Consider the following 26,550-nt stretch of genomic DNA (forward strand, 5'->3'; position numbering starts at 1 on the left):
TCTTTGGACTATGTGGTCTTTTCAGCTCCTTTTGATTTCAAGAGAAATTTTTTGGGCTTGCAGACTTCAGAATTTTGCTAGTAAAATATTTTCTAACATTCTCTACTAATGAAAGGATTTCATCCCATCTCTGTGGTTTGTTAAATTTTTTTGATTTAGGAACTGAGCAAATATGCTCTTTTGTATGGATGTAGGTGTTATTAATTACTTCATAATATCATACTAAGTGGCCAGTACAGTTTGTTGTAACAGGACATCTCGCAACTGTGTGCTGTTAATAAGCCTCTTGCTGGGAATTTGGAAGAGGCCACTGTGGTTTCTTGATCACAAGGCTCTGATTTGTAGGTAATTGATGTGAAAATTAGCAAAGTTTTCTGATACTTTACTTATTGCTTATATAGTGGAAATGTTCATTAATTCATTAAAGGCTGTTTGCAATTTAGATGCCATCAAATTTGTGATTTCTTGAGGTTTAAAATCAGTTATGCTGACTCACTAGAAGATCCTTTCCAGCTGCAATATTAAAAGTATCCTTCAATTGTTATGATATTTGCAGCAATATTTTTTCAACTGCATTTGAAATATATTTATACATAATAAAAATTATCATATACTTTTTGATTTTGAAGTCATTTCAAAGGTTTTTATCTACTACTACCACAGTGGTTATAATATTAGAGAAATTATGGCATTTAGTTCTGCTGTTTTCACAGCATTTCCTGGTCGTCCATGCAGCAGAGATAGTATTGCTGCCTAGACCATCCTCTTTATTTTGTTTCTACCTGGTAGAACTGTATTAGAAAACTGTAGTAGAAAGAAAAGTACATTTTTGGGTGTTAGTATTTCTGTAAGCACTGGTTGCAATCACTACTGGTGTGTGGGTAGGGTCACTTCTAAGTTCCTCGGTTTTCAGATAACCTGGAGCTCTATGAATGCTGCAGAGAGAAAAGCAGATCCTTTAAAACTAATTGTTAAGGTGTCACTCTCAGGTAAACATTTGCTCACTCAGCTGCTGTTATTGAATGGTACTGAAGATGTCTTTTTTTTGTGGTGTTTTTGGTAGAGATGTGGCTTCTACAACTGTCTTGCAGTCCCATGTGTATTTTTTGTTGTTCTGGGTCTCAGTCTGATAATGCCATTTTGCATTATCTGGCTGATTTTATTGGACAAATTGTTTTATGTATGCTGGTGCAGTGCTTGATCTGACTTTCAGTTTTGTTTATCATGCTGGCATTCTGTGCTCATTTGTCGTATGTATTCATTGGTCATATAAGCCAGCTAAAGGATATTGAATGAAGTGGCAAATTCTTCTCATATACTAATTTGTTGAACATACAGCAAACATGTATCTAAACAAATAGCTGGCAGAAATTTTGTCCAACCTGAGGCATGACCCTTAACATTTTTCTGTCTCTTCCTTTGTGCACAAAGCACTGTAGAATGTGGGTTTTACTCCTACTGATGCTTCTTATATTAGCTAACAACACTTTAGAAGTCATTGCTGTAATGTAGAGTTGCAACCTGAAGAGATGCGTGGCCCATTTCTTGCTTGCTTGGGAAAGACATATGTATTCACAGGCAGCTACTCAGATGACTACGAATGGACTGGGATGGGTTTGTCTTCATTTCAGCTACATTCTGGTGGTAGAGTTTTATCTTAGAGGTGAGCAAGTAAAGGAAATACCAGATTGGAGTCATGCAGTAATAAATTCTACAGAGGGAAAAAGGCAAGCTGAAGGTTTGACAGGTTTATTTCTTTAAATTTACAGAAAAGATTTGTAGTATTAGTGAGTCAATAAAATAAGCATTAGTTCTTAGGCAGTCACAGTGCAAAGCAGTCTAAAACCATGAGCAAAGGCATAATCCAGTGGGTGTTGACATCTTTTTCCATTATCAGCCAGACTTCACAGATAAGACTATCAGAAAGAGACTATTACAGTGATTTTTGAAAAACCCTTAAACATTCTCTGTGTTTACCTTTCAGAGTATTTATGGGCTCTCTAGCCTGTGTTGTTTATTTTGGCTTGAGAATCAGATGTTATGCATGATGTGTGGTGGCAAACTGTTCATATTTTCTGTTAGTTTTAATTCTTATCTGTGATCATGGGCTGCATGAAGAATGTAGTTGTTTTTTGTTTTTTCTTTCCTGAGAGTTTTGACAATAATTGGATTTTACTGCTCTGATGTTCTTAGGGTTTTCTGTACTGAATTGAAAAAAATTCATTATTTCAATTTTGAGTGAAAATAACCAATAATTTGAAAAGGCAACAGGAATCAGAGATGTACATAACTTATTTACTGACTTGATTTCTGCATGAATTTATGTGAAATAGGTTTAAAATACAAAGCTGATTAAAAATATAAAGTGGAAAGACGCTACCTAAATAAAATAAATGTAACTTGACACTGAAATGTTCTTGAATTCAGTGTGTTGAGCAGTTTTGTCAGGGTACTCTCTGTGCCTGACTTGGCCGGTCTTTGTGCATGTTGAATACTATTGTAATGAGAGAGAATGGCAATATGGCTGTTGGATGTAGGTATTCTTACTTTACTTTTATGATGTAATTTGTGTGATGAAGACTAACAACTGGATAACTGTGTTCCAAAGTCATTTTTTTTTTCACTTAAGAATTGGAGATAAGTCATGAAGGTGTCCCGTCAGCCATATGCAAACAAGGTATCAAGGGTGAAACCCATCATTTTTCTCATTTATGTGGTTCTCCGAAAATGTTTCTGTTTCAGGGTCATGACAGGTTGGCACTATTTTCATTATTTTCCAGACACACATAGAATTCTCCAGATAAAGCTGCAGGAATTGTAACCACATACCATACACTTAGTGAATAAGAAACCATTTGTTACAGGTTCACATAAACTAATTCAGGCCTCATTATCTTGCATTACAGACTGTTTAGCTTAGTTCATCTGTTAAGCTTGTGGCTGCTGTATTCACCCCAACCACACTGAATGCATTTGGTTTTCTTTTAAAAGTTGATGTGGATAGACTGAAGCTTACATACTAGTTGAGAACAGTTTCTCCAGATGTGAATTAATTTCCTTAATCGTTCAGGGAAGTTGAGAGAAAATGTGGCCACCATGTACCTTCAGGAGACTGTTATCAAGGAAAGGGGGTAATAAAGTTAGCAGCCTCCACAGAAATATATAATCTGAAAATTCTTGTGGAAAAACTGTTGATATTAATACTGAGGATGAGATAAATTAGAGGATTCAAGTTCTGCAAGATCCCTTCTGAATGAGTACCTTTTTGTTAGAACCCACATGAGGCCTAGTGACCTGGAAGGGCGGGCAGAAGTTCAGGAACTCACTTAGCTGGGGAAAGACACCATGGAGACATGAGCCCTCAACAGGTGTGAAAAGTCAACTGGAAGTTTCTGTGCAGAAATTTGTTATAGTGCATAACAAGTGGTGGTTCTTACCTTCCTAGTTTTCATGATGGTGCTCAAAGCACTGTTTAGACATGCAGACAACACAGCTGTGCACCCTGACTGTTCTGCAGAGGTTGTTATTGTTGCTGTGGTCATGAAGATGGGCTGGTAAGTTTTGTGTACTTGGTGGCATAGATGGGCTTTACTTGAATAAATTTGTTTCTGATGATAACGTCAGTTAAGCAGGGAGTGATGGATAAGTATGAACACAGAGTAAGGGTGTGGCTCTAGAAAAGCATACTTTAAAGAATGATCATCTTCCGGTAGAGGCTGTACTTGTTTAGTTATTTTCTGTAAAAGTTCCCAGCTGAATGTTACAGTCAAGCATGTCATGATTGGAGGCAGATTTCTTTTAATATTCTAGCATACTTGGGTGGTTCAGTGAGCTGCCACATCACACAGTCTACTTCCCTGCAGAAAGATGTTCTCCATACACTGACGAGGTGAGTGTTGTGAGTATCAAATCCAGCATGTGCAAAAGCAAAACCTGGACTTTTAAGAAGGTGTGCTGAGGCAGCATGCATATCTGGGTGGTCTGAAGAGGTTATTCTGAAAAGAGGTTGTTCAGTGTACGGATGCCCTCTCACTGCTCATTAGGAAATGTTGAAGGTGTGGAGATGTAAACTGTCCTTGTTACTTTGTCAAGGAGGCTCTACGTTTGGACACGGTCTCTCCTTATGGTTGGAATTTATACTTTTCCTTTCAAAAGGCATAACATCATCTCTGTCTTTTTATTTTATTTTATTTTATTTTATTTTATTTTATTTTATTTTAAAAAAAGGGAGCATTGTGTCAATGGGAGGAGATATGTCATCCTTCTCTTGATTCAAAGGTGTCTAGCGTTGCAGATTCAGGGAAAATGTCCTTGCCACTAAACTGTACTGGATTCGAGAATATTCTATCTTGAACCTGCCAGGCCTGTGAGAAATACCATGATCATTATGGAAAATACCCTTCAAGATTTGCTGTGCCTCATGGAGAATTCTACTTCTATTCAGTGGTTTTTCAGTGCTTTGTTTAGTAGTTTTATGTCCTTCACAAGAGCTGAAGAGATTTTGGTTTGGGACACTTTCTTTAATTTACATTAACATACAGTTCACAGAGTGGAAGTAAAAAGGAACAAAAGTCATAAGACAGGATTGCTTTTCCTTCTTTTACCCTGTCTTTTAGATTTGTGCTATTACTCATCATTTTAATCTGACATTCCAAGTTGGGCTTTGCATGGTAGCAAAGTTACTGTGAAGGAGTCCTAGTGGTTAGAGCAGTCAATGAAGCAAAAGTGAAGTTATGAAAAAATGAAGATATATGAAAGGTGGTAATTTTTTGCGCCTGTCTCTTACTTCTTGCTGATTAAGTATTTTATTTGTCTAATGTTTTAATTTTCACTGAAGATACTTGTAGCTATCATCTTGGGATAACGTTTGTGAGATTCTGCAATTATCTCTATGTGTTGAGCATTTTGATTTCATGGTTGTGATCAACAGTAAACAGAATCTGATGATATATTTCTTCATGTTTTGCGTGTAACCTTTTGGAAAGTCCGTTTTGAAGTGCTTTGAAAATGCAGTCAGCCTGAGTTCTGACACTGTATTTCTGCAGACTTCAGTGGAAACATGCCCACTTATCCCATAGATGAAATTTGGCTTGGAGCTTGTTGGCTGCAGGTGGTTGCTAAGTGAAACACAGGAGGTGAATCACATATCCAACAGCTCCTAGCCTTACAGCTTGAATTACTAGAATGGTTTTTTTTCTTTGCTGTTTTAAACCCATAACAGCTCATTGGAAAAGACATTGGGAATTTGTAAACATTCCTCTATTTTCAAACAAGGCAGAATGTTAATGGAATGATACAAGTAAACTATTTTTCTTACATTTTGCATTGAGAAAAGTGTGGTCAGAGCCAGTAAGATCTCTGAAACTTGCAGATCCATTTACATAGTTCTTAAACAAATGGCATTACCAAATATTCTGTTTTCAGGCTCCAGATAATACAAGTATTGGATTTTTCCAAGCTAGTGCTTTAATTAGTGGAATATCTCTTCCCTAGAGAGAAAAAGCAATACCAGAGAAACCACGAAACTTGGATTGTGTTTAAACCTTATGTGAGGCAAGCAGGCTAGATCTGGGACACTGTATCTTATGAATCATAGAGGACATTTGATAAATCAGTGGTTCTCTCTTCATCAGTGGTTCAGTTTGATAAGTGGTTGGTGGTCTTAGTATTAATTTAATCATTCTGGGTCTGATATATTTATTAAAAAGATGATTAAGAATTTCAGATAGGGATTAAAATGACTTTATTGAAATTCAGATGTAGTTGACTTGTAGTGAGAAAAAATGTCAGTTTTTTCCTGAAAACTGTTTGTTCTTTCCATGGAACAAGTTGACCTGCAAAAATGTACCAAGCTAAAAAGAGGTGTCATGGGCCACATTAAATACCATTTAGTGACAGTGCATCATGGCTGGACTTGTGGGAGTTTCAAGACAGCTGATGAAAGTCAGGGGTTTAGCATGTAGAGGAAATAATAAATGAATGCAATATTGAATTTACAATGTTCTCTCAGGTACTCATTTCTTCATCTTGTCATTACTAGTGAGGGTAATTGACACTACTGAGAGAACTTTTTGATGAAGGCTTTCAAGCAGCTGAAAAAATCTCAGCTGAATGAGTGAAAGATGAAGCTGAAGAACTCAATCTGGAAATAATTTTGTAAAAAATTTTGGAACTGTGAAGATAGTTAACCAATGAAGCAACATCTTGGGTGTAATGGTGAACTCATTTTTCTCCTTACTTGTGACTCTCTTTTAGTAGTTGCTGCAATATACTGGCTAGAATCTAAGCTTGGTTGTGAGAACTGGTTGCAGACCACAGAGTTTGTATTAGTTCTCAGCTGTTTCTTAATTAGGTTACAGACTTCCTTTGGTAGATATATCACCCATTTGGCTCTGCCAAGGTCAGTATATATTTTCTATAGAAGGTAGTAAGAAGCAGCATGAGGACTGTGAAAGTCCTCTAGGAATCTGGACATATTCTTTTTGTTAATTCTCTTTGACAGTTATTTAGCCAAATGCTGTAGTAACCTTTGAAAATTTCAGTCAAAGTATTTGGCTGAAAGTGATTGTTGAAGTCCCAGCTGTGCACTCTGAAAAAAGATAGAACACATTCCTTAGTGGTGCTTCACTGTTCCATTGTAATACAGCCTTCAAGCCACTGCACTAACAGTGGTCTGTAAAAGTAAATAGGTGCTCTCTTTAGTGAAGGTTTGTTCCTTCTAAGTCTTAACATGATAAGTAGAGACTCACTGGACAAAAACGAGTCCTTTCTGCTTGCCTGTGTTGTGCCTCATTCTGCTTGAGTGACTCGTGCTTGTCCCAACCAAGAACTACCTATTCCTTGGATAAGAGTATTAACAATTTGAACATGAAAGCAGATTTTCTCTATGTGGTGAAATAGCTTGTTCCTATATGAATTCAAAGACATCACTTTTAGTGTATGCTTGCTACCAGCCATTAAACTGAAGTTTACAATTTAGAATATTCAATAGCAAGTTCTGTCCTCCTGTTTTTTGAGAGATTGAAAAGCTTTGGGTAGATAATTATTTAGAAAAGTGACATGTGAATAACAAATAAAATAGAGCGGTCTTAAAAAAACGATTGAGAAACTTCTGTCCTCTCACAACTGTGCAGGAGTTCAATAAATCTGAACTTCAGAGACAAATTTCAGAACTAGTTAAATGGAATGCTCTTGCTTACAGCCTGGAAGGTACAGCTCATTGCTGCAGAAAGCTATGAATAGAACAAACTTAGAAAAATAAATCGTATACTATCAGGGTTATTACTGATATCCAGAATTATAAAAATGAATGCTATCAAAGTTTGGAAGAGATATTATGTTTCAGGCTTTAGGGCATAGGTTAATCTCTGTCTGACAGATATCAGGATGAGACTTGTGGGAAGATGATGTCATGTCTACCTTGCGTGGGCTCTTGTGGTGCTGCCTAAAAACTGCACTGGCAGTTTGCAAAACTATTTGAACTTGTTTGATTGCTTGTATTAATTACTATGTACAAAGTCCTTTAAAATGTATATCCATAAGTGATAATTATCTAAAATGCTGTATTTAGTCCCACAGAATCACAGAATCACAGAGTCATGGGGGTTGGAAGGGACCTACAGAGATCATCGAGTCCAAGCCCCCTGCCAAAGCAGGTTCCCTACACCAGCTCACACAAGTAGGCGTCCAGGCGGGTCTTGAATATCTCCAGACAAGGAGACTCCACAACCTCCCTGGGCAGCCTGTTCCAACACTCCATCACCCTCACCGTAAAGAAGTTCTCGCGCACATTTGTGCAAAACTTCCTATGCTGCAGTTTCTGGCCGTTTCCCCTTGTCCTGTCTCCACACACTGCTGAAAAGAGTCTGGCCTCGCCACTCTGCCCCCCATACCTTAGATATTTATAAACCTGGATCAGGTCCCCTCTCAATCTTCTTTTCTCAAGGCTAAACAAACTCAGTTCACTTAGCCTTTCTTCATAGAGGAGATGCTCCAGGCCCTTCACCATCTTTGTGGCCCTCCGCTGGACTCTTTCCAAATTAAGTCTAATTAAGTCAGGAAGAACTGCAGAATAGTTGGATATCTTTGTGATTGTGTAGGTGTCAAAATGATACTGACTCTTATAAATGGTAACTCACATATGCTGAGGACACATACTGAGCATATGTGTCTGTTAGGGTGCAGTGTGTTTTTTATATGCATTTATTTGTTGGTTCAGGTTTTGTGGCTTGGTCTCATAGCTTTGCTGACATGGCCAATACATCAGCTTTTCTAGGTATAAGGTCTTATTTTACTATCTGCTTTTTCCAAAAAGAGCCACCCCTCAACTAACGTGTATTTGTGTGTGTAGCAGTCTGGATGACACCTGAAACAAAGGACCTTCCATTACAGTTCACTAACTCAATATATGTAATGAAAAAAAAATGCATCTCAAAGCAATTCTTCTTTATTTCCCACCTACCTATTTTGTCTGCGAAAGGAAATAAAAGGAAAAACACACACAAATATGTGATTATGCTATACTGTACTATATGTGTGAATAGTTGGTATCGTTCAACTGTGATATACTCTTAACATTTGATTAAATTTAATGCAACTAATTACTCAGAAACGTTTTAAATAATTCTGATACAGAATACAGAAGTCTAATTCTAAATTAAACAAATCTGTCAAAAGTAGACAGGCAGAGTGACCTTGCTTTTGATCCAGGGAGGGAACTTTTTAGGTGATGATGTCAGTGGGACATGACATGGAGTAACTGGAGATTGTGCCTTTTGCGGGGGGCCATCCCCAGGAATGGGCTGTTGAGTCACCATCCCTGGAAATGTTCAAGAAATGTTTAGATGTTGTACAGCTGGACATGGTTAAGTGGGGAAATATTGGTGGTAGGTGGATGGCTGGACTAGATGATCTTGGAAGTCTTTTCCAACCTTGGTTATTCTATGATTCTATACTATAATATAATTCATATAGCTGTTACACTCTTTTTACTGTATTGTTTTCTGTAGGATCTAGCAACTGGTTTTTAATGTAATTTTAGGACTCTACAGAATAAAAAGCACTGTTATTTTTATAACCTTCTGGCCAGTTACAAGCATGATGTAGCTGCTGTACTCAGGGATGTAACACCAAAATGGCACAGGCAGACTTTAACAAGTAAACAGAACCTGATCTAATTCTTAGTGAGAACCAGAGCCAGTACCAGAGGAATTCAATTTTTGTTGTCTGTCCTATAAGTAAACACAGTAAGAAGAGGTTGTTTCAGAATTTAACAGCTACTGAAGGAGAGTTTTAAGGGACCAAAGTTGCTTTTTGCTTGTAGGAGAGGTTTCATGTAAAATCATGTGCTAGTAATAACCATGCAGATTTGCATTATGAAACGTCAATCTATCATGTATACTTTGTCCCTGGTAATGGAAGAAGGGAGCCTTACAGTCTTCATACTCTCAGGTATGGCAAAAGCAATTGGAATGTTTTTCAAAGTAGTGTGGAGGGATAATTTTATGTGGTAGATGATCTCATTACTTCTCTCCTTGTTCCTCAACCAGTGTAATTAATATCCAAATGTTCTCTAAGATTAGTTTTATTTCCTGCCATACTAGTTGACAGACACTGCTGAGATTTGAATTCACAGCAGGCGAGAGCAGATGGCTACCTTTGCTAACAGATTACTGCATCGAGACGTACACACTGTCCAGTTTTGTCTCAGTAAACTTCAACATATGATTTGTAAAGTGAACATATCAGAAGAAATTTATGACACCTGTAATGAGAATCATATTACTGCTTAAAGAAGTAAAGCAATTATTGTACACTTGTGCTGATCTTAATAGGGAAGAAAACTGCTTGGAAAACAATTAGTCTTTTTTTTGCTGTTAGTTTCTCTCATTTCATTTCTAATGAACTAATTAAACCTGAGATTTCCAATACATATAAATTCTGTTGAAGTTTAAGCAAATATATAAAAATGTTACAGTTCACACAAATAAGATTGTTAATTGTTTGTTTGGGACTTTTTACATAAGTAAAGCAGTTCCTCTTTAAACATTTATACCTACAAGTCTGTGATGAAACTACAGTACTCTAATTTAAAAGAGAAGAAAGAAAAATAAAACAAAACAAAGAGGGCCATTGTTTTAGAAAGAGAAAAGTAGTTGCAAGATCATGCATACACATCCAGCATAGCAGATAGGTTAGATTATTTGAGATCATAAACTCTGGGTAAAACTTGCCTGGAACAGCTGATGGATGCTGCCTCATAAATGAGGGCAAGGCTTTGGACAGTGTAGCAGCTCCATGGAAAAGCATAGAATGACCTAAGAAAGATCTGATGTTTTTAGCATGATGAATGATTATTTGCCTTGTAAAGACTTGTGTGACGAGTGAGTTCCTGTGTGCTAGAAGTCAGTCATGCATGGTAGAATGCTAGATACTGCTGGCATTATTTTTGAAGATGGTTGATCTATTATTATTCCTTGTGTATCACATATTATTCTTCTGGAAGTTTCCACTGCTTTGAGTACTGAAAATGGAGGTATGAAGTGTTTTATAGGTATGAGATGAAGGGGAAGTGCTGGATCTTGCAAAGTCTGTGATGTTTCCCTGGCCATCATACTGCTTTTCTGCTTTCCTGAGGGCAACAGCTAAGTCTGCTGGAGTGCCTCAAGCAGCAGCTCTATACAATAGCCAACCTGCACTTCTGAACTTCCTCTCCTTCTAGTTTGGTCTATTCAGTGTTTTGTTTCCCTCACCTCATACTTGAGTTTCACTGTATTTTCTGTGAACTTTGTATGAGAGGGAAGGCTACAATCTCTTGTGTGATACAGGGGGCTGGTGGGATTTTCGTCCTGGTGCTGTGGAGAGCAGTGAGAGCACCACAGTGCCAGTTAGATCCTGGAAAACAAGGATTCTTTTGGACCTGTAACAGAGAGGTAGATTAAATTTATTGTTTTAACAAATGAGAGGGAGAATGGTTAATTTGAAGTTAAAAACTGAAGGTAGATTCTATTTGCCCACCTGAAGCATTTTCCTTTAAAATTAGCTGAATGTTTTTCCACATGAAATAACTTTTTCTTAAGATGCAAAGTGGAGACAGAGCAGAAAAATGTTATGTAGCAGTTTAAAGATTATTGTTATTTTGTCCAGAGATGCTGTTTGTACTCCCTGACTAAACTGTGGGCAATTGACCACAGTGAATATCTAGTTTAGTGGGATGTTTTTGCCTGCACTTTTATAGTTTGTATAGAATTGAGAGCATCTATTTCTGTCAAAAGCAAATACATATTTTTTTGTTGTTGTTGTTTCTGTCATAGACTTACCCTCAGCAAACTTAAGCAATTACAACATCACTGTGGTGGAAGGAAAGAGCATCACACTGTACTGTGATACAACTGGAGGGCCACCCCCTAATGTGTCTTGGGTGCTCACTAATCTTGTTTCAAATCATGAGGTAAGTTTCATATTCAAAAAGGTGACAATTCAGGGAGAAGAGATATCTGCTTGTGGATGGAATTAAGGTTCATGTCCAGCTTTAGTTAACTTCTTATCAAAGAGATGAAGATTAATGTTGGGATAATATTTATTTTCCAGTTCCTTTCAACCCAGGCTAACTGCTGCAGTGGTTCTGGTAAATGTCAAACATTTGCTCCTTGAGATTTGTAAATAAGAGTACTGTAATTTCTTGGATGTTATACAGTGAATAAGGGTACTAAACAAAAGTGCTTTCTCAGCACCTACAAGGAGGGAATAAATCTTACGTATCCTAATCATGAAAAAGGCTTGTGTTGCAAATTGTATTGTATTTTCAAGCTAAAACCCTGGTGACCATATTACCTATTGATTTGACAGTTTTGATTGTCGGTATTATTTTGTGTTTTGTTTCATTTTTCTTCAACAAAACAAAGCAACAATGAAGTCTTGGAAGTCAAGGTCACTAAAAGGTAATTAAAAAGTTACTAAAAAAATAGCATTTTCTTATGAAGTGTGAAGACATTCCCTCAACAAAGTCATCCAGGCAGCGGGACTTTTGTTTTTAAGATCCTTGTGTTCTGTGTTCTTGCCTTGGACTGTGTGTGCAGCAGAGACAATTTGTTCTGATGGAGATGCTGATGAGGAACAGTGTCTTCCACATACAGCTGCTGACCCCTTAAATTCCATTAATTTTCGTGGTGTAAGGCCTTCTGTTATTTACACTTCTATGGCATTGGCTTCCTACTGTTTATGAGTATGAGGCTGCCTGAAGATTCCTGGTATGTGCAAAGTGTGAGATGTGTACTTCTAAAACTGTTTCTGTAGCGTAGAAGAACCAGGACCTCTGGGACCTCTTAATCTTTGCACTCTCTGCTTTGATGTCATTATATTGGGTCTTCACAGGGTTTGACCAGTATGTCTTTCAGCTTTCATGAGTAAGAATTCTGCAGAGCTCTAGTTTTATTTTTAAATTTTCCTCTAATCTGTAAAACTACCCAAAGGCACCAGTCGTTACAAAGAACAAGAAATTAGAACCGTTTGGTGAATCTATGCCAAGCTGTGCTTTTTCTTCATCTATTTTTCTTTTTTTTAGTTATGAGCCAAAACAAATGTGGGATACTGTTCAAGAAGTGAGATCACTTCATTTTTTAACCCTCCTATCTTTGAAACGCTGTGTTCAGTTTGCTTCAAGGTTTCCAGAAATACTCTGTCCTGGCATAACTTCATGTGTGAGATTTCAGAGGGGCTCATGGCATAGGCTAGCTGCAGCTTTAGCTGTGGAACACAGTAGTCTTTGCAGTAGCGGAAGAATGAGTGCCTTTTAAACCTCATTTCTCATTTGCAACTATCCTTCCCTTTTCTGCGAGTGTTGTTTTTGTTTCATTCTTCTCACTTTCATATCTGTGTTTCTGCCTCCCTTTTCTTCACCTCCTATGTTTTCTGCCTGCTTTTTCTCTCTTTTGTGTTTTACAGAGAGAAATGTTAACAAAAATTAAAATTGTACCTTACTCCTGCAGATTTAACCACACACTCAGCTTTTAAGCTGATTTTTTTTTGCTATAGATTTCAGTCACGAATCTGTGTTTGGAACCCCTTCTGCGAATTCTCGTTTTAGCACTGCTTATCTCTAAGGGCTGCATGTGGAGAAATGTGCAGTGAGCTGCTGGCTTTTCCACTTTGCCTCACTCAGTGTCACACTGATATCAGTGGGGCATTTAACTCATAAGGGGTTAAGGTGTCACCTCAAGGTTCAGAATTCCAGTTCTGTATGCAGAACTGTTCCTTTGTGTCCCCATTGACTCCTGCTGAAAGTCACTGCTTTTACAGGTGCATTATCTGTTTGTGCAGCACTGCCATGTATGTGTACACTAAGAAAAGTACCTCAAAAGGAATTTTAAAAAATGATACTAATTACTGCTTATTCTCCAAATGTGTTTTGATTCTATTTATTTTTAAGAAAGTAGCTTTGCATTTTATGAAATATTCAAGTGTGGAAACAGTAATTATTTGGAGATCATGTGAATGACCTGGTTTAAGAAAACTTCGTCTTTAACAACTAGCTTTTGCTAGCTGCTATTTTTTTATAATACAGTCCTCTTCACTTTGTGAAGTGTATCATAGCTGCATATCTAATATGGCATTTAGGCTATAAAGGTGCTGTGAACTTTCTAAGAATCACAGTAATCAAGAGTTCTAAGAATTATAATTCTTACTTTAATTAGCCTTAATATGTAAGCACATAAAACAGTACTTGGGCAGTAGCGTGTTAGAAAGTATATCATTTCTCACAAATTGTTTTATGAGAGGAAGAAGCTTTTAAGAGAAATTTGGCAAGGGAAGGGACAAGGGAAAAGACACGAGAGCTCAGAACACAGCAGTGGAAGAAACGTCATACAAGTGCAAGGAGACCAAAGAAAGAGTAAAGCAAGAATCAAGAAGGAAGGGGGAAGAAAAAGTTCAAGGGAAGGGACATACCAGAGAAATCAGTCATGAAGTGGAAGAGAGGGATGAACAAGGCTGTGAGTGAAGAAGAAAACATTTGTCTAGAGGAGAAGAAGTGTTCAGAAAAGGCAGAATCTGGCTGGGGCAGGAAGTGGTTGAGTACAGTGTTTACTGCAGGACTGCACTTTTCAAACTTCAGCCCCTGATAGTTATAATTCTTTCTGTGTTTTATGTCTGCTGGATAGGATGCCAAGTAGCATTTTGATTCATTACAGATTGATAGAACTAAGGAGAAAGGAAGGCAAAAAAAATGCTGTTGAGTTGTGGCCAATGATTCCCTGCCTTTCCCTTGTTTCTCTAGGCATTGATACATGCATGTTTTTCTGATCATTTGTAGAGTGACACAAGTAAGAATCCTGCCTCGTTAACCATAAAGAATGTTTCATCCATGGACAGTGGACTGTGGATATCGTGTGTGGCGGAGAACATTGTGGGAGAGGTCCAAACCTCTGCAGAACTGACAGTATTCTGTACGTACCCAGGCCTCCATGCAGCTCCTGAGGCCAAACCCATTATTAACAGCTCTTTAGAGTATAAATATTTTTGGGGTGCACAAACACAAATATTTTAGGTTGCTAAAACAGGAGCACCTTTTAAGCATGTGAACTGCCTATTGCAGTTAATACTGGGAACAGCCCAGTTGCTGAATTTGTCTTCTACTCTGCGTTCTGCAAAAAATACATTTCTAAATGCTTTATCTTCAGTTAGGACAACCAGTAAACAATAGTCTGAAAGCCAAAGCATTGCCAGTGTGGGAAGGTGCATATACATACATACTATCTTAGGAATTAAGAATGTATAGGATTAACTGTAAGATGCTACAAATGTTAAAGTTTCTATTATCTACAGCAAAAACTGCTTTGTTCAGAAAATAACACACTTGAAATATTTGTACTGCCAGATGTAAATTTATTTGTCATGGCTTGAATAATGTGCTTTTTGTCAGGGCCAAAGAGTAGTAAGAAGGAATGAGATATGGAGAAACAGGCTACTTAGATTGAAGATCCCAGCCTGAATTCATTTTCTGTGAACTAGACAGCATTTTTTCACAAGTTGCAACCCTGTGTTTAATTGGAGATTGGAACAGAACTCTTTGTAGATGGCAAACTTTGCTCAGTATGTGTTCACGACAGGGAAAACTAGAAAAAAATCACTTCAAATGGTTTGTAGGTTGAAATTGGATATGTAATAGCTATGGGAAGGAACATAAACTAGAAATGTTTCAACAGTGTAAATGAGATTCTGTGCTTGGCACTGTTATGAGTGATAAAAGGGAGTGTAACTAGATGAAATTGGATGCAGTTAAGAATAAATATCAAGGAAAATTTCCCAATAGTGAAATAAAGAGCAAGGTGTTGGAATAGTCTCCTGAGAGAAACAGAACAAGTCTGTAAACTTGAGACATTTAGCAGGTTTGAATAAAGAATGAGAAAATGTGTAGTAGAAAATGGTCATTCCTGACAGAATAATCCAGGGAATTAAGTCATCTGTACTGGCTTTGATTCTGTGAGGAAAATCATCTGAAAATTTGGATTCCTGGCAGAGGATATTTCCAGTACTGCTTGCTTTGGGCCAACTTTTACATATTTTCAATGCTGTTCTGTTCTTTCAGCACTGCTCTGCACCATTTTCTTCTGCAGAGTAAAGATAAAATTGCTCTTTTCTCCTTCTCCAGAAACTGATTTTCCCACACCTGGCAGGTATGGGATCTATCTGGCATTCAGTCTTTGGATAAAGCAGTTAGTTTTTCTTTTCTGAAGAATGACTTTGTTTTGGTTGTAAGTATAGTAACCTACACAGAGCTGATGAGCTTCCTGTTTGAGTGTGCTGTGAATAGGTTTCATTCCTGCAAGTAACTTCCTGTGATACTTGTGAATGAAAAATATGACTTAAGGGAGTGGGGAAAAGATGTGTTCCAGATATTCTAATGTTCTTCACTCTTTTTTCCAATATAGTTGCACCAAATATCACATTTATTGAATCTCCAACCCCGGACCACCACTGGTGCATTCCATTCACTGTGAAAGGGAACCCTAAGCCCACATTGCAGTGGTTCTATGAAGGAGCCATATTGAATGAGTCTGAATACATCTGTACTAAAATACATGTTATCAATCAAAGTGAATACCATGGCTGCCTTCAGCTGGACAACCCAACCCACCTGAACAATGGTGCTTATACCTTACTGGCCAAGAATGAGTATGGAGAAGATGAAAAGCGGGTTGATGCTCATTTCATGTCGGTGCCTGGAGATGGTGAGTATGATTTCTTTTAATGTTAGCCATTGCAAATTGATGAGAATGTGCTTCTAGCAAGGTTTTTTTCTGTGGATGAATGTCTTTGAAATCCATTGTAAAATAATGTTTTTCTTTAACTGTGGAGGCTGTGCTACTGCTCTCTAAATTTTTCCTTTGGGTAAAAAGGAAAAACACCTTTCCTCAGTGCCAGGTGAGGCTTGAGAAAGATATCGGCTTCTCAAGCGTTTTCTCAAGCCCTAGTTCTGATCCTGGAAAGCACCGAGAGCCAGTTCAGGCACTCCACAAGTGTTCTACACTGTGTTTGAATTCAGCTAAGCAGTGTATCCAAAGACACAGGGGGGTGCCCACATAGCATCTTCTGTCTTATGGCAAAATCAGTATTGCAGTCCTCTGAGTTGATAATAACAGATTGTTTAGGACACCAGAGGGAGCTGGAGAGAAAACAAGTAACCCCGAGATAGGATGGTGGAAGTCTCAGGTCTTCACAGGCATTTAGGTGTCAAATTCTCATTCATTTCAGCTGAGGTTGAAAACCTACATGCCTAAGAATATCTGTGCTCAAAATAGTTTATGTAATTATGTGCATCTTCTGCTCTGCTTCAGCCCTCCTGAGTGGTACATGATCAGTCTCAAGATGGACTAACTCAATGAACAGCAGGGACTCCTGCCAGTGATTGATGTTCTGTGTGGTGTGATGTTTCTCCACATCTTCAAAACCATGTGTGAAGTGACTGTAAGAGAATGTAGATGTACATACAAATTTATTATTCTATCTGTAAGAACCTCTGAGCATACCAGCCACAGCAGGAGTGGAAATACAGGCATGTTTTAGTGAAAATAATTGCACGGTCATATCTGAAAATATGAGCGTGTGTGTACCTTTGGCTTTTAATCACAGAATATAAAAAGCCTTCATTTCTGAAATGGCTGTGTGTAGTGTCGATGTTATCTGACAGAAGATGTTAAATATTCAAACTCTCTCTCCGGAATTGCAGGCAGGCTAGAGACAGTAAAAATATGGTCTGTACTTAGCGTTTGCTCCTAACAACTCAGTCTGCTACAGGGCAAAAGATAGCAGGTCCTTTCCTTTCCCACCTTTAGAAAGAGAAGGTGAAGAGAGAGACGGCCTGACTCTCTTAACTTCTGCTGTCCTTAGCAGTCCTCTCTTCTTTCTTCTCTACAGTTCTTCCTTAAATAGATTCATTACAAGAACATGCCGTGATTCCAGCTACTGGCATCCTCTGATACTCTGTGCTATAACAGCTCAGTAACAGTTCACCTTCTCCATGTTCTCTGCGCAATGGAAGCTCTGTCGCGCTCTGACTATTTAAAATGAACATGGCTTCGTTTTCTTAACAGAATAACAGTTCCACTAATACACTTATAATAATTTTTCATTTTTTGTCTTCAATCCATATCCCTCTTACTGTTTCGTTTTGCTTTTATGCTTCTCCCCTGTACAATGAAGCCTTTAATATCACTAAATAGAGCAGGAGGTATCCTCCCAATTACTAACATAGTATTATTATTTGCTCCATTGTTTTCCCATTCGTAGGGAATTTAGATCTCCAAGATAATCTGTGCTGCGTTTTTCAGCATTTCCATGCTCTGTGATGGATTAAGCTTCACAAAAACAGTATGGAGGAAACTAGACTACTTATCGACAGGACGTACTTGCATTAGAAATCAGTTTATGCATGGTGGATTGCTCCAAACCAGTCTTAAAAATTAACAACAGGGGAAATTGCTAGTTAGCTTTCTCAATATTGGTCTTGTTAGAGGAGATTTTTTCTATAAGAATAATGACATTGAGCTTTCTAATATTTCACTACATTGTTGTCTCCTCTACTGAAGTTGATGTAAAAACAAAGGTTAAAAAACTGGAATTCTCCATGCATAATATCGTTATTATTATTTACTATTACTGTTTAAAGCTCTGTCAAGATTTTTCTAAAACTTTAAAATACTTTTTCAGTGCTGTCGTTACTGTGTAGTTTCTTCTTTTAGCCCACATATTGTACAATGAAGCATGAAGATTAAGGCCCACACCCTGGTATTATATTCAGTTCCACGCCTTCATGACTGAGTTAAATACCAGCCCTGATGTTTCATGGGGTGGGGCATCCTCACTGAGCTTTGAACTGATTCTCTGGTTATTGATATCACTTACAGGCAAATGAACTGTAGGTAAAAAAATAAAGTATAAAAAAAAAGTCTCATTGATAAGCTATACATCTACCTAAAATAAACATAACAAACTCTACAGTGTATTCCTAGCATCAATAGTGCACATAAAGGAGAGGGAAGCAAATACTTAACATTGTGAAGTTTGATCGTGTTAATGACATTACAGTTAATGCTATAAATTAAAATTTTGCTTTTGCTAAAGTCTGGAAGAAGAAATTTCAGGCTTTGCTACCTAGATTTTTAACTAATTTTAATCTGATAAAATTCTTGAGTTCCGGTGTAGCTGTTTCTGCAGAGGATAACTTGCTTATTTGGGAGCACAGTATGGCAAACAGTAGGCAGGAAACATTCATGTTTTATTCTGAGAGCTTTCCCAAAGTTGATCCAAACCATCTAATGAGTGCTGGAGAGATTTTTACCAATAATAATTGTTTTTAGGAAAACTTATTCATCTACCAACGCTATAATATAAAATTCAGCGGAAGGAATTCAAGTCACATAGTATCTTGTCAAAGTAAAAGGATATGTTAAATATTCCTTAGAAGTAGCATCTTGCTTGTGTGGCATAACAACAGGGTCTGTTTTGCAAAAGTATGTTTTTGGATTGAGATTTTTGCTGCTGCTTTATTTTGAAAATGTCAGTTTCATAAAGTAGCACGCAAACAAAATGCAGTTGATGTACTTCATGAAGATGAGTGAAAAGCATAAATCCCTAATAGTTTATTTACAACAACCTGTTCTAACAGAAACCAAAACAACTATGTTGTTCTTTGTTTGCCTTAAAAATAATTAATTGCATGTAAACATGCAGAATTACTGTGGTGAAGTTTAATGTTAAAGTAGCTTCAACTGATGTTTTGATGATTGAGAAGATGTGTTTTTATGTAGGCAATACTAAAGAGAAACTTGGGTTTGGTCCAGCATCTTGATTTTTGCAACTTTATTTGAAGTGAAGTATTTCGTTATATAAAAGGTATTGAATGGAGCCAATGACTTCCTAGCTTGAATGCTCCTGGCAGGAGTTAAGGGTTAAACTAGTCTGATGGCTTCAGCCCGATTCCTGTAAATAGTAACAGAAATGTTGCCATTTAACGCAGGAAACAAAGGCCTGGGAGTTTTGTCATTGTTGTTATTTTTCCTTCAGGTTACAAAAGTAAATTAGGAATACCATCTTTTATCAGATGTTTTACAGTGGAAAAAGTGAATCCACTAACTATGGAAGGAAAACCCTGATCATAAGTTGCTTGAGCACAGACAGTAGTACAGGCTGTTTTCACTTTTTACTTATTTCAGCTTATTTTTACAGCAGTTCTCATGGGATCTTTTAGGCTATGTTTCTGGATACTACGAGAGCTGCTCTGAAAGTAATGCCTCCTATTTTATCATGTTGGCCCATGACATCAGAGGCAGATGTTGATGTATGGCAGTAGAGGTTGAACCTTCCCATCAGTATTTCTTAACTTTTTGCTGTCGTGCAATGGATGGCAGCAATGGTGCAGTCTGACAGAATGACATGTGGCATAGATGTGCGTATGAAGCAAAGGTGTGTCACTAATTCCTCCATGCAGAAAGAATGGCACCCATTGATATTCATTGATGCTTGCTGAACATTTGTGGAAAGCAAGTGGATGTGAGCACAATAAGAACAGTGAGGCAATGAACAGTGTGTTTCAGCAACAGCAACAGTGGATCACCTCCACTCGTGCAGATTTTTATGAGTGTGGCATGCAGACTAATGAATGAATAGCTAATGGTGGTGACTACACTGAAGGATAGTGTTTTGTATCTCTGTCAAATAGTGTTATTGTGATATTTGTATGTCGTAGTTTCCATGGAAATTAATAGGCGGCATTACTTTCAGAGTGATCTATGTAGAATACTTTCAGATAAATTTGAAGGGAAACCCAATTATCTGCTGCCATTCTGCTAATAGTTTGCAACTCTTTGTTGTGTATTTTCAGCACAGGTTCTCACATTGTGCTGACATAAGCATAAACAACATTGTTCTAGTCATACTTGACAGTGGCTTTATGCCAGTGTAATGCCACTGGTGTGGGATTACTGCGCATTATAAGAACTTAAGTCTTTTGAAGTTTGATTCGTCTTTAGACTTTTAACCGTCTGCTGATTTTATTTCCAAAACAACAAAGAGTGAGTATACAGAAAAAGATGATAAGGAATCTACTACATAATCTATACTATAGATACGTAATAGACCAGGATGAATGGGTATGTTGAAATATAATACAAATACCTTTCAAAGTGTGAACCATCTAATACTATGTTAATTTCAGTGGGTGTTCTGTGCATTATGCTCACATATGTGCTTAGCCTTACATATGTGTAGTAATTAGAAAAAAACCTGAAAATTGAAACTAGTAGAATTTAGAAAAGGGTGAAATATATGGGTCCATTTGCTTCTGTGAAAGCTGGCATGTGGAAGACCTGACTCTTTTTGCACTGAGTTCTGCCTGCAGTTCAGCTATGCAGCTGTCTTCTGAATTGCATCCTTTCACGGAGTGAATGAGATGGTGATGGTTAGGTCATTGCTAACTCTAGTCCTTACCTTGACAGCTCACAGTGCTGCAACTGTAAGGCAGTTTGCTCTCATAGTGCTTATACTGCAAATTTTTTTGACCAGGTAAGAGCCAGTGATTGTAATTGTCACTGAAATCTGCTTCCTCTTAAGGTCAGGGAGATTTTTATCGATTCCCAACAAAAATAGTTATTGTTTCACCTATTCCAGGTACACACTGGGAGCATTTTGCCCAGTTGGGAAATATTTCTGCTTTTAGAAGAGCCAATGCTTTGTGCGTTAGCTGTTTCACATAAAGCTTAGCATTAACACTGGGGATAGCTATAAGATATTTTAAATGTAATCTGATAAATAGGTAGCACAATACTGATGCTGCTTTGTATTTATGTAGGTACTGGTAACTGCTATTGCAAATAATATGTCAACCTTTAAAAAACACTAAAGAAACTCTTGTTCTTCTAGCATTTGCAATCTATTTACAAAGGCTTTTTCTTTCTTTTTTTTTTTTTCTTCTTCTCCATGTACAGGTAGTGGCCCAATTGTGGATCCAGACGTTTATGGTATATATTTGATTTTCTTTTTCTTTTCTTTTAATGATAGAAATGTAGAAACTCAAACTACTAAAAGATTGTATGTCAAACTCAGTTAAACTGAAATGGCATGTATTACAATAGAATTCTAAAAGGTACTTTGTGTTGTTCGTTCTCCTCCTGCTTTATATTCTTTAAAATCATTGAGGGCAATATGAGATTTTACTTGTCCTGCTGCTTTTGATTCATATTAGGAAAGGCATAAACTCACCGCTACAAATGTTTGCAATTGATCCTGTAGAGTGACAACTGTCTGATGTAGCTCATAGGCATGAGATTTGGTGAGGCATTTTGAAGACGAAAAGAAGTTCATGATTTCTCCTTATATAACTTAATTTATTTTTCAGGAATGTTTCCGTACTTGTTTATCCTCCAAAAATGTACCCCTAAGTCCCACTTAAAAATGAGATTGGCACAAGTAAGTAAGTTTTCCTGTAGGCAATTTCTCTTGCATAAGCAGAGCATCAGCTCAGTGATATGAGTGAGTGCCAGAAGATTCGATGACATGGTGTTTTCACATTAGCTTTTTAGTTAGGCAAAATGTTTTAAACTGTACCTAGCGAAAGTCAGCATGCAATGTAATAGAAACTATAAGTAGAAAAACAATTAGTTAGTTTTACATAACAGTTCTGGTGATCATGAAAGTCTGTCCTAACTAACATACCCACACACCCCTTAGCTTCTAATGGGAGCTTGATCCTATTTGGAGTGCTTTTATTTGGATGAAATGGCCCATAACTCAAGTTTCCTTAAGCTGATTTAAATGTTATTGCTTTGATTCCATTCCATTCCATTAAACTTTAGCAAATGTTCAATTGAAACATCGTTTTGGCTTAAAGTGCTCAGAAATACTAAACACTTCCCCTTCTTCTCTTTGCAAAGTATTATTTTTTTGGAGGGATGCATATGGTGGTGGCAGTTGGTACAGGTTCTGACTTACTTTCTATTACATAAGGTACATACATGAAGATTGTGGTTCTGAGCTTTTTGCCTGGGTCCTAGTGCATGTGTCTGGCTCTCACCTTGCGAGCACTGTGCTTCAAATGACTTTGGTAGGCTGTGTTGAAATGTGTGCTCTGAGTTGTGCCAGTGAATCTGAGCCAGCAAGATCTTGTCCTGATGAAAGCAGTATTCCTTTTTATTTCTGGCTTTTCTCTCTGCTTTTTGAAATAGCTGTCTTTGATCTTTGCTTCAGTGACTCAGTGCTTGCTTTGAGAAACGCTTTGCAGTCTAGAGTGTTTCCCTAATTATTCTGAATTCACAAGCCCAGTTGGTGAGATTAATATATAAGGCTGGAAAGACAAGAAACTCCTTCACTTCTGCGAAGAACTAGGGCCTACGTGGTCGTCAGGGTCCCGCTGGGATTGCCTCCCCCTGGAGATGGAGCCTTTTCCATGACTCCTGTTCATATGGCTTGACCCCTGTGCTGATGTTTACTCACAGCTTGGATGGTGCTAAAAGGAAGGTTTATGGCCCACTCACTCCCTCAGGACCTGACCTTCTGTGTCCTGCACTCCCTATGAGATGGTTTCCAAAGACTTCCCATTAAGTGCTTTAAAAATACTGTGGGAAACAGATCTGGTGTGGCAGCAGCAGCCTGTGCCATGCTGTGTTTTCTTGGGGTTCTTGTCTCGGGCCTGTGACTAGTGTGGGCCTCCTGCAAAAGATGAAGAGGAGAGATGTTGTGATGCTGCATGGGGAAAGGCAGTGGAAGGCAGTGCCGCCTGCCTGGGGCTGAGCAGGAAACTGATGCCAAGCCATCTTCTTCGGCTTCTAGCTCATGTCTCCATGACATACTGCTTCTAACATGGTTACCTGAGAGACAGTGTGCCCTGAAGCACTCAACCCCAAAAGAGCTGTGCAGAATGACTCCCTGGTTCTTACTGTGGTGATCACGTCTGTGTCCCAGCTGCTTAGCACCTTGCTTATAGCGGCAGGATACTGCCAGCTCAAGATGTTGGCACAGTTATAGGTGATGCATAAGGTGCTAGGCACCAGGGAATGTGGCCCTGAAGCAATACAAGTCCCAGAGAGTGTGAGTCGAGAGGCGTGACCCTGTCTCTATCAGAATGCTATGTGTCTGTAGCAGGATTTTGTAATGAAGTGAACAAGAATTTGCTTAAGTCAGAATTGCCTGGTTTTGGCTGGATGGCTGTTGTGTGTGTTTTCCTTGCCTGGCTCACCCATTTCAAGATGACTTGAAAATCTGGCAATAATTCACAAGTAAATGCTTCACACTTATACAGTGGGAAATGGCAGTGCAACAACAGTGTACTGAAATAGCCTACATTTTCTCTTTACCATTTTAACATAAAACTGTATTCAGAGGATTCACAGGCCACACTTGAAATGCTTTGCATAGTTCTCATTAGTCCTTTAGGATATGCTTCCTAGTAGGTTAGGACAAATTTGAACATAAACAGAATGGCAAAGAGCATCAGATTTTACCTTCCGTGATTTACAGGTAAGATTAAGAGCAAAAAAAAAAAAACAAACCAAACCAACCAAACCAACCAAAAAAAAAACAAAAAACCAAAACTCTCTTGAAAATTTGTGTTATAGAGACTAGTGAAGGCTCTAAATATTTGTTTTATTTATTGGTCTTGTTGTAAAGCTACTATAAGTACGGGCTTGGTCAAAATTATCTTAATGAAGACATGGAGCAGCTAATGGTACAGGAAGCCCAGTCTCATAAGCTGAGATGCTTGTTACAAAGAGGTTTCTGCCCTAGTGGAGAGCCTGTGCACTGCCTACAAATGAATAAAACAGAAGTCTCCTCCTTTGCTGTCACAAAACACGTTGTAAGAGGCTGGTTCTTGCACAGTTCCCTGTCTCAGAGGCTTGGTTGCTTGTGCAGGTGAGCCGTTTGGACAGGGTTATGCTGCCTATGCAGCAGTTAGGAATGCTGTTTGTTTGCCTTTCATTAGTATTTTGACCTCATCGTCAAGGAAGCTGCAGACATAGATGCAGCGCTGAGTTGGAGAGTTCAACTGGTAAAGGACCAGGAAATTAAATTTTGTTTCCCATGAAACTCTATAGACTTAATATGTATTTTGACTTGAAAAAATCCTATCCTTCGGCATGTGTGGTGTAGAGCCAGAGCAAACTACGTGAGCTGATTAGACAACCTGACTGTACTGACTGTAGCACTGGTGGCGGTGTGGGTTCACATCCAAAAAAATCTGCAGCCTGCTGAGTGTTTTGCAGACAGAAAATGTGTTTGTGCATGCATGAAGATCAAAAACCTGGTGCAGCTTGTTGCTAGCATTGCCAGCTGAGCTCTCCAAAATGGCCTTGGGAGCTAAAGAAGACAAATACTACCAAGGCGCAGCCCTCCCTTCCTCCTCATGCTAAGTAGCAAGGGTTAGTGCCTCTGCGGCTAGTGAAAGCTGTGCCTCTGCACTTTGCATTTTTCATATTCACAGCTATGATTTCATCTGTAGGCTCATGGAACTGTTTTTAATCAAAATGTACAAAGAAATACACAATTAATTGCTAATTTAAATTACAATGCTGGAGGTGCATTAGTAATAGATGGGGTTATTGCCCTTGTTTCTTTCATCTGCACACACTGCAGTCATAAAATTGAAACATTATGTATATTTCCAGATGTAATCTTAAAATATGTTCTGTATTTTAATGTATGCATCTCTAAGTAAGTATGAATAGTATTTAATTATTTTTATCTCATTGGAATAAATTTGACGGAAAATTATGGACTGTAAACATATTTGTTTCATTTTTAAATAATTATAAATAATTGAAGTCTGTTCATTCTTTTGATGGAATAGATTCAAATGCACACCTCTAGATCTGTCAGTCGTAATACTTTGATAAATCAAATTTCTTCATACTGTTTCAGGCATATAATTCTTTAAAGGTTTATCTGTATGACAGTTTGTCAAGCTAGACTGTAACCCTTGTGCACTCAATAATATTTTTAATTACTTTTTAAACTAAGAAAAACTGCTATTTCACATTTGATAGTTATAAATGAGCTAAAAAGCCATGCTGAGTTCATCTCAGCTAGACAGAAGTCCCCACGCTAATTTCTAAGACAGTCCTATATTTGGCTGAATACAAAGCTGGAGAAGTTCAGTGTAGAGGGCAGTCTTTCATTTTTAATGGGAAGTCAGAAACGCATAAAAATAGCTTTATGAATGGAGTTCTTATTTAACTCGAGGTTTTCCAGTAGAGAGATGATGGCATAGACTGCTTCTCTGTAAAGCTGCAGAGAGAGCAAGCTTCTGTTTTCAAGTCTGTCAGTCACAACACATTTGTTTAAAGTTGTCTGTGACAGCGATCTCCCCCAAAGTGTACCAGATACAAAAGCAAGTATATATTGAGATGTGCTATTGACCTTACTGTGTTGCAGAGCTGAAATAATAGACAACTCTTTCCTCTCTGAAGTTAAGAAATAATAAAAGCAACCCTTTTCCCCCCTTTCTTAAGAGTATGAAACCACGCCTAATGATCTTGGAGACACCACAAATAACAGTAATCAAATCACTTCTCCGGATGTTTCCAACAAAGAGAATGAAGATAGCATCACTGTAAGTATATACATTGTTTCCTGATCTCTAATTTTGGCAGACTTTCTGTATACAACCAATGAAATTGTGGAGATTGTAATAGGACCCTATGCTACTAGAAACCAGAGCTATTACCACATGATGACCCAAAATCAGAAAAAAGAAAACATTACAGCAGTGTCCCCCACTCTGACCCTCATCCCCACTTTTGAAAGAGTGAATTACTTCCCAAGTGAAATTGCTATTTAATTTGTTTCATGCTCTTCTGAGCAACTAAGTGTGAAATTTTAGGCCAAGACTCTGCTTCTAATTTAAGCCAAAGAGAGCAACTTTTTATTTACAAAACAAAGACATCCAAGGCAATTTAAAAATTGTTGTTTGAATACCAGTCCTTCAGCTTCTCCTCAGGAGAGGTCATGCTGTCATGAACTTTCAGACACTTACCTTTGTCTCTAAAATGTGATTTTATCTTTTTT

At 37.9% G+C, this 26,550-nt stretch overlaps 1 protein-coding gene across 3 annotated transcripts in view; it reads left to right on the top strand.

Annotated features, from left to right (window-relative positions):
- The window catches only part of NTRK2 (neurotrophic receptor tyrosine kinase 2), a 197,697-nt gene that overhangs the window by 10,828 nt on the left and 160,319 nt on the right, over nt 1-26,550 (top strand). For all 3 annotated transcript variants that reach the window (XM_019610543.2, XM_019610542.2, XM_019610540.2), the window contains 5 exons: nt 11,313-11,449; nt 14,309-14,441; nt 15,927-16,226; nt 21,480-21,512; nt 25,995-26,095. In XM_019610543.2, coding sequence (XP_019466088.1) covers nt 11,313-11,449; nt 14,309-14,441; nt 15,927-16,226; nt 21,480-21,512; nt 25,995-26,095 — 704 coding nt within the window. The remainder of the gene's footprint in view (nt 1-11,312; nt 11,450-14,308; nt 14,442-15,926; nt 16,227-21,479; nt 21,513-25,994; nt 26,096-26,550) is intronic.

Source organism: Meleagris gallopavo, chromosome Z (genome assembly GCF_000146605.3).
Source record: "Meleagris gallopavo isolate NT-WF06-2002-E0010 breed Aviagen turkey brand Nicholas breeding stock chromosome Z, Turkey_5.1, whole genome shotgun sequence".
NCBI lineage: Eukaryota > Metazoa > Chordata > Aves > Galliformes > Phasianidae > Meleagris > Meleagris gallopavo.